This window comes from Notechis scutatus, chromosome 4 (genome assembly GCF_049901735.1).
Source record: "Notechis scutatus isolate UNSWTSFEM ecotype Mainland chromosome 4, rNotScu1.2, whole genome shotgun sequence".
NCBI classification, from domain to species: Eukaryota; Metazoa; Chordata; class Lepidosauria; order Squamata; family Elapidae; genus Notechis; species Notechis scutatus.
The window spans coordinates 9,974,278-9,983,070 of record NC_142012.1 but is presented as its reverse complement, the minus strand read 5'-3'; the positions used below and the strand labels follow the sequence as shown (position 1 = coordinate 9,983,070).

Here is an 8,793-nt window from a genome sequence, read left to right as displayed (position 1 = left end):
TTCCAACACGAGGATTTGCAAGACGGGAGCTTAAGGGCAGAAATGGGGTTTTAAGTGTGCAAAACTCATTTTAATCCCTTTAAAGTTTAAAGTTGCCAAGGTTGGAGACCCCTGTCCTAGAGGCTTACATCCACTCACTATTTCTAAACCATATTTTACACTTTGGAGGGTTTAGAAGTAGTGAGTGGATGTAAGTTTCTAGGATTAGGGGTCTCCAACCTTGAAACTTTAAGACTTGTGGGACTTCAACTCCCAGAATTCCTCATCCAGCTGGAAGTTGAAGTCCACAAGTCTTAAAGTTGCCAAGGTTGGAGGCCCCTGCTCTGTGATACTGATAGAGTTCTGGGCAAAGCTGGCTGAGGAATTATGGGAGTTGGAAGTCCACAAATCTTAAGGTTGCCAAAGTTGGAGACCCCTGCTCTAGATAAAATACTGATGGAGTTCTGGGTGGCATGGACAAAGTTATCCCTGTTTGCTAATTGGCTGAAAAAGGATGTTTTCAAGCAATAAAAGAAGAAAAGATGAAGAACTGTGTAATCTCAGAATGTCTCTGGCTACATAAGTTATGCCTTTTGAACAAAGTTCATGCCTTTTAATAAAATCTGTCAGTTAGCTGAAAAAGGTAGTTTTTGTTTGTTTTTAATGGACACAGTGGCTCCCCTTTTGTAAGTTAGGTAATCCTCTCACCAGGCTCCATTACAGAGATCTGTTTGAAACTCCAAATTTATCCATGTGTCAAAAAAGGCTGGTGGCTCTTTTTGCAAAAGGAGTGAATACATGTTCATCACATTGCCGACACAACATTAGGCATTGTAATAGTTTGTGGCAAATATCCAAAACATAGATGTTGTTAATACGTGCCACAAATAGAGCAAGGCATAGTGGTTGAAAGTTAAGTTATAAAGAGTAGGCCTGGCTTGGTTACCTATAAGCCACAACCTGAAAAGTTAATTTCATTCATATGAAATTAACCTTTATTTTTTATCAACTGCCACGCTTCTGAATGGTTTGTGAATTTCCCTTTCTTTTCAGCCAAACAGCTCAGACATTCTTGTAGAATACAAAATAGAAAAAAAATATTTGAGGGAATCTAGGATATGAGCAGGATTAGGACTATGTGAAGTTTGGGGGAGAGAGAGGTCATATGCTGAGAACATAATTATTAAAAACTTACAAGAAGCAAAACTGCTGTGAAGTCGTAGCTCTGGGTGGTAACTGCGGAGTAGCTGCATAGTATAATTATTCAATAGTAGCTTTGCTAGAATTGTTAAGTTTCCTTTAAGCAAATACACAATATCTTGAATTTTATTCCAAAACAGCCATTATTTCCTCGTGTCTGCCTTCTGCCACTAGCTTTTTCCAAGGAATGCAGAAATTTCCACTTGAACGTATACAATTAAATCTATCCATATGGAAACATAATCTGATATTTGCAGGATGGGCTGTTTTGTCAAGACATCTGAAGGATGTGTTCACCCCTCAAAAAATCAATTTGAAATTACCTGCAATCAAAGCAAATTTGTTGTTATTACATAACCTAAAGTTTTTAATTATTTTAAATGTTTAAAACAGTCATAAGGGTCTTGTAATGTAAAGATTGCAAAACTTAGAAGTCTTAGACTCCGTATCTAGCTCTTTATATGAGTTGAATTCTATGTTATTTTCGGTACGGTTCCCCAAGTGCCAAGAAATAATAACTTTATTGTTGAAAACATTCAAACCACTTCATTTTATATTGCTAATGCCAGGGCTGGGCTTCACAGTGGGTGTTGGTATGGTGGGTGTGGCTCAGTCAGCCTCCTGCACCATGGCAGGGGACCCGTTTTCGCCCTCCCCAGTCTCCGGAGGCTTTCCTCAAGCCTCCAGAAGGGCGAAAATGGCCTCCATGGGCTCTGGAGTCTCTCTGGAGGCCTGAAATGGGCCCGTTTCCAGCCTTCTGGAACTTCTGGGAGGCCTGTTTTTCACCCTCCCTGAGACTCTGCACATGCCCTGCGATCCAAAATAGGCCACATGGAGACTCCTGGGAGGGGAGGGGCAGGGTGGGTGGGGCCAGCCAGGGGTGGGATTTGCTGGTTTGGCGATCTGGCCATAAAATTAACAACCAGGTTGCCCGAACCGGTGCAAACCGGTAGCAGCCCATCCCTGGCTAATCCTTATAGCAACTAACATGATCGGCAAATAATGTGATTGATCTATCTTGTAGAGGGCTAGACAAGAGAATAAGGAAGAATTTTTGGATCCAAGATACTGTTCTGTGGATTGAGCAGTTTCACAAAATAAGACAGTTGTACAGGATAATGTACGGGTACTCCTCACTTAGTGACTGGTTGCTCTGTGACCAGCTGAAGTTAAAACAGACTTCCCCAGAGTTACCCTACAACCTCGTTATGATGGCCACACACACCACCACCCCCATAATCACATGATCCCATTTTGGGTGCTTGGAAATTAGCTCGCCTTTATGGCTATTTGCAGCATCCTGTGGTCTGATTTTTGGCAGATTCTGTCATTTACTTCCTTCAAAAGGGTATAACTGTGGGCCAGTTGCAATCATGTGACTACAGGGAGGAGAGGAGCTGACTGTCAGAACTTCAAATCCAGGTCATAACTACCCCTGAGGAGTTTTCTAAAAATTAATGAATGAATCATAAGTCAAGGACTACCTGTGAAGTGCTTGAAGATTACGTGAAATCCACTGATTTGTTCCCTTGCTTAATGTTTGCCTCAGAATCCCCTTATCTTGTACTGTATCTGTCTAGTTCTCACCATGATGCCACCAATATATCCTATTTTCCCAAAAATACGACCTACCCTGAAAGTAAATCCTAGCTTGATTTTTACACATGCACCCAATATAAGCCCTACCCCCCAAAATAATTCCTAATTAAGATCCTGTCCACTCCAGAGTGCACAGGTAAAAATTCAGCTAGAGTGAGGGTAGGGGGGTGGAGCTGCCCTACTTACTTTTGGACAGTTGTGGCCAGGCCTTGCACACCCCGACACCTGCCTTACTGGCCCATTTCTTCTGCAGCTGGCAAGGCTTTTCTGAAGGTCCCTGCCTTGCTGGCTGCAGAAGAAGAAGTTCCTGAAGGCTTCTGACAGCAAAAAGGAGGGCGGGGGTGATGCACGCAAATGAGATTAGTCAGTGGATGACATTCCCCTGAAAATAAGACCTGGTGCCTTTTTTGGTGGGAAAAAATATAAGACTGGGTCTTATTTTGGGGGAAACACAGTACATAATGCAAAAAGTTTTGGACTACAAGTACTTCTCACGTACACTGAAACTAATCAAGTTGAGAGGGGGTGATTGGCCCAAATTCCCCCAAGTGGCCTCCCTATCTAAGGGAGATGGGTCTCCCTGCTCCTAGGTCAGCTCCATCACTACACAAGGCTGGCCCTTGGAAACCTTGGAAATCTGGTGGTTAAGGCACCAGGCTAGAAAGCAGGAGATTGTGAGTTCAAGTCCTGTCTTAGCCATGAAATCCAGGTTGGGTGACTTTGGGCCAATCACCAGGAGACTATGAGTTCTAATCCTGCCTTAGCTTTGAAAGCCAGCTAGTCACTCTCTTTCAGCCCAACCCACCTGACAGGGTTGTGGGAAAAATAGGAAGGAGAAGGTGTATTGTGTAGGTTTGCCGCTTTATTTTTAAAAATAAAGGCGGAGTACAAATAAAAATAAATATGCAAGACTGTACCTCTTGGCCAACTTTTCAAGCAATGAAATCACCCGAGGACTGTCAGGGTCGACACAATATTTCCTTTCATTTATCAGAGTAACTCTGAAAGAGAAAGGAGGCTGTTAGTCTTCCTGATCAGCGGCCCCTCAATCTTTTGGGCACCAGGGACCAGTTCTGTGGAGAGAGGTTTTGCCACAGATCGGAGGGGTTGTGGTTTCATGTGCTGCCTGCATCCTGCAGATGAGACTTTGCTTGTTTGCATGGCCTGGTTTCTAGCATGCTATGGATCAGTTGGGGACCCCTGTTCCAGAGGACAAGCTTCCTCTAAGGCCAGGGGTGTCAAACTCAAGGCCCGGGGGTGCTTAGATCTGGCCCATGGGGCCACTCTGGAAACAGCAAAGGTAACAACTCTAACAAGTGCAAGGTTCCATGCAGAAAATCCAACCAAGCCTGGTGTGGGTGTCGCAACCCTAAGTCCTATACCTGCAATAAATTTGTTTTCTTTTTGTGTTGTACAAGTCACCTTCAAGAAGTGAGGGGAGCCGAATGTCAACTCATAAAATATTTCTATGGTCTTTTTAGAGTTGCCAACAGAAAAAGAGGGGGGAAGGGGGTTTGAAAGAGCAGTACAGCAGCTTGGAAATCAAAAGTGCATTCCATAAATAGTTTTTCAAAGATAGTAACTAGGTGACTGAAGTTTCTGCCACGTAAAATTCTACCTGGAGAGCATGATTGATGATTCTTGGCTATGGATGTGTCTCATTGGAGAATATGAATTACAATACACCCAGAAGGTGGGGGAAAACCAGGGCCAAAGATGACAATGAATTATGTGTCTCAGAGTCGGTTAAATCCAGGCAATGCCGGACATGTTAACTCCCAATAAATCCCTTTGAAGTTTTGGAAGTTTGGCTCGAGAGTCATGATTTAATTGGGGCAACTGCCGGAATCCTGACAGAAGGACTGGCCCACGGTGCCTCTGCCAGTGAAAATGGAGCTCGGGGTTGCAGGAGGCCGTTGCAGCCGAAAATGGAGCTCGGTAGCCCTTTTTCTCTGGCAGAGTGCTCGGGCCACCACAGCTGCCCACCCGATACGAGTGACATCGAGCTGGCCACGCCCACCCTGGTCCCCTGAGGTCAAACACAATCCTGATGCAGCCCTCGATGAAATCGAGTTTGACACCCCTGCTGTTCTAATCCAGATTGAAGCTGGTTGGTCTCACTTACATAATCTCGGTTCTTCGGCAATGTATTCCTCTGGGGATGACTTCAATGCGTTTCACTTGTTTGGGTCTAAAAAGCTTTGCAACGTCCCTTAAACACTTGCATCTTCCCAAGTGGGCGACGTGCCCTTCCATTGCCAGACCTGTTTGCAAACCAATGCACATGTTTAATAATTACTGCAATATATTCTTAGCATATTCTTGACGTTTTTCCTCCAAAGTGCTCTCCATATCACACAGTATAACTGTGTCGCCTCTTTGGGTGATTGCCATAATAAGCACCACAGGCTGAAAGAATAGCTGTAAGTTATTGTTTTCATTGCAGTTTAACGGATAAACCACAATTAACTGGGCTCACACAATAAGACAAAGTCACGATGTGTTTGTTTTTCTTTCATTGCTTAGCATCATGGATGAGCTTCGAGCTTGGGTCCTGGAACCCGTGATTTATGACTGAAGTATGTAATAAGCCACTCAGGGTTCTTTACAAGCCATTCATGTTACAAACAATGGGTTAGCATGATATATAGGATCTTAGCCGTTGTGACTGCATAAAGCTAAGATCTGTGTTAACGCCTCCCCTCCAGATGAGGGTCCAATGGTTGCATTTGCACAACAGGCAAAGTTTAGTTTGTGTGAGACTAGGTTTTCTATTGGCTTACAAAATTGAGCAAATGCACCCTTTTTGGACCTTGAATTGCATACATCCAAAAAAAAAAAAAAAAAACCACCCCCAAGTATTATTATTATTTATTTTAAAAAAGTATATTACCACCCAACTCACACACAGTGACTCTGTGCAGTGAACAATTGCAGAAAGTAATTGTGAATTGCATGACATAGCATCAGCCAGTGAGTTGCATGACATAGCCTAATATTATATATTTTTTAAAAAAAATATTCAGAATTGTAGACCGTGGTTAGACTTCCTTAAATGCAAAAAAGGAATGTGCTGTTCTACCCAACATCTTGCCCCCAGTTCTTAAATAATAAGCATATCTTTAGGGCTTCCACGTTTTTATTAAAGTTAATTCTGTAGCACACATTACAAAGTATGAATAGAAGAGAACATTGCTAGCTCAGGGTTGACATGAGGGGTCCTTGGTGCTCTCTGAGCTTCTTCTTCTTCTTTTTGCAGATGTTTCATTACCCAATTGGGTAACATCGCCACTGCCAGCAGATAGCAATAGCACTAAGACTTATATACTGTTTTCCAGTCCTCTCTAAGCGGTTTACAGAGTCAGTCTATTGCCCCCAACAGTCTGGGTCCTCATTTACCCACCTCGGAAGGATGGGAGGCTGAGTCAACCTTGAGCCTGGTGGGATTTGAACTGCCAAATGTCAGGCGGCCAGTGATCAGCAGAAGTAGCCTGCAGTACTGCACTCTAACCACTGTGCCACCACGGCTCAGACGCTATTTAGTTGCATAACGAAATGTCTGTCAGAAAACAACTCCGCATCAACGATCCCACATTACAAAGCCTTGCAATTAATTATTCCTTAGCACAAACTTTCATGTTCCCACTCTCCACAGCCTATATTAAATACATGGACAGAGGAAGTAAGGATTAAAGCTGTGCTTGCCACAATATGCCACAATTCTGCATCTTGAATCAGGACCAAAAAAAATGCTCCCTGTGGATGTATCTGTTTTCTCTTTGATTCTAGGATGGTCACTAAGGTTTCCATCGTTTATTCCATCGCTGAAACCCAAAAATGCTAGCCTAGCATGTGTTCTGAGCCTCTTGAGAAAGATGCCAGAGAAAGCTAGTTAAATGTGGGTTTCATTTGGCACATCTGCTGTGTATTTAGCCATATGTGTTCACCTGCATATGGTTAGAAGCTACATAATAGTGACCTAGCCAGGGAAAATACTTTCGCTCCCCCCAAAACTACAAATCTCTTAACAAGATGTAAAAACCTTAAATATGGTGCTACTCTTCCAAGATTTGTTTTACTAACTCCCCATTACTCCCCACTACTTTCTACGCATACGACTTTTCAGGCATAGCATCTTAAACAACGAAAACTTTTAACTGAGCCATCTAAAAGTTTGGTAAGTCAAGTTTCTTCACTGGGCTTGATTCTTAGTGACTTTATGATCAATAAGCTTCCTCATAACTGTTGCACAATGTTGAACAGTGGAAAAAAAAACTCATTTAACAACAAAGAGTAGAAAAGACCTTATATGCTGGTTTCTGTGTGGCTCTGGTTTCAGTGTCGGCAGCAAAGGTAAAAATTCAGAATTTTAGTAGACAAAAGAGAACCAGTAAGGCAGTGGCTCCCAACATTTTGGGTACCAGGGGCCGGTTCTGTGGAGAAAGGTTTTTCTGTGGATCGGAGGGAGCGTGGTTCATGTATTGCCTGCATCCCACAGATGGGGCTTGGCTTGTTGGTGTGGTCTGGTTGCTGGCATGCCACAGCCCACAGCCCAAAACCAAAAGTATACATATAGACTGGGTAAAACCAGGTTTAATAGCAGTAACTATGAGAGGGATGTTGGAGTCTTAGTGGACAACCAGCTAAATATGAGCCAGCAGTGTGCAGCAGCAGCCAAAAAAAGCCAATGCAACCCTAAGTTGCATTGACAGAGGGATGCAATTAAGATCAAGTGAGGTACTAATACCACTCTATAAAGCCTTAGTAAGACCACACCTAGAGTACTGCATCCAGTTTTCATCATCACACTATAAAAAAAAATTGTTGAGACTCTAGAAAAAGTGCAGAGAAGAGCAACCAGGATGATTAGGGGACTGAAGGCTAAAACATATAAACATGCTGGAACTGGGCATGTCTAGTCTGTTGAAAAGAAGGACTAGGGATGATAACAGTGTTCCACAAAGAAGTGGGAGTCAAGCCATTCTCCAAAGCATCTGAATGCAGCACAAGAAGCCATGGATGGAGACTAATCAAGGAGAGAAGCAACCTAGAACTCAGGAGAAATTTCCTGACAGATACAACAATTAACCACTTGCTTCCAGAAGTTGTGAATGCTCCAACCCTGGAGGCTTTTAAGAAGAGATTGGACAACCACTTGTCTGGAATATCTTCTGCTGGAGCAGAGTTGGACTAAAAGACCTCTAAGGTCCCTCTCAACTTTGTTATTCTGTATCAGGAAATCGGTTCTGTAGTTAAGCTGAAATGTTAAAAAAAGAGACTTACCATAAATCGGATTGATGTGGCTGGCTATTATGGCAAGGGTTAGTATCAAAACCAGGCCCTTCACCATCGCTGGGATTCATAGGATTCCCAGTAAGGATGGTTTGAAGAAGTGTTTTCGCCTTATAAACCTTTCCTTCCTAAACGGAACTTGCAGATATGGCCTTAAAAGACGGGTTGAAAGAAAGAAAAAAATCCCCTTGTGCATATATGTGTCTTTGTCTGTCTGTATAAACTTCCACACACATTTATTTTTCCTGGTGTTCTCTGAAGCAGAAGTAATTAAACCATTTTACTGGTTGACTAGGGGAAGGGGAATTTAAAAGGAGGAAGTTTTATGTAAAGGCCCAGAAACCTTCCTTCGTTGTATCTGGGCATCTGAGAAGGACCTTCTCAATCAGATTGACTCTGCTTCTAGGAAGGCAAAATATCCTTCAAGTAGTGTGTCAATTCATAAAATATTTCTATGGTCTTTTTAGAGTTGCCAACAGAAAGGGAGGGGGGAAAGGGGTTTGAAAGAGCAGTGCGGTAGCTTGGAAATAGAAAGCGCATTCCATAAATAGTTTTTCAAAGATAGTAACTTGGTGACTGAAGTTTCTGCCAGCAAAATTCTAACTGGAGAGCATGATTGATGGCTCTTAGCTATGGATGTGTCCCATTGGAGAATATGAATTACAATACACCCAGGCAGTGGGGGAAAACCAGGGTCAAGGGTGACAATGAGTTATGTGTCTC

At 42.9% G+C, this 8,793-nt stretch overlaps 1 protein-coding gene across 1 annotated transcript; it reads right to left on the bottom strand.

Annotated features, from left to right (window-relative positions):
* Positions 1-283: 283 nt before the first annotated feature.
* On the bottom strand, positions 284-8,173 carry LOC113417917 (interleukin-8-like). The gene is made up of 4 exons (XM_026676533.2): positions 8,062-8,173; positions 4,904-5,042; positions 3,696-3,779; positions 284-1,502 (listed from the first exon to the last, which is right to left on the bottom strand). Exons 1-4 carry the CDS (start codon positions 8,126-8,128, stop codon positions 1,499-1,501), a joined length of 294 nt encoding a protein of 97 aa, XP_026532318.2. The 5' UTR covers positions 8,129-8,173; the 3' UTR covers positions 284-1,498.
* Between the last annotated feature and the right edge of the window lie 620 nt (positions 8,174-8,793).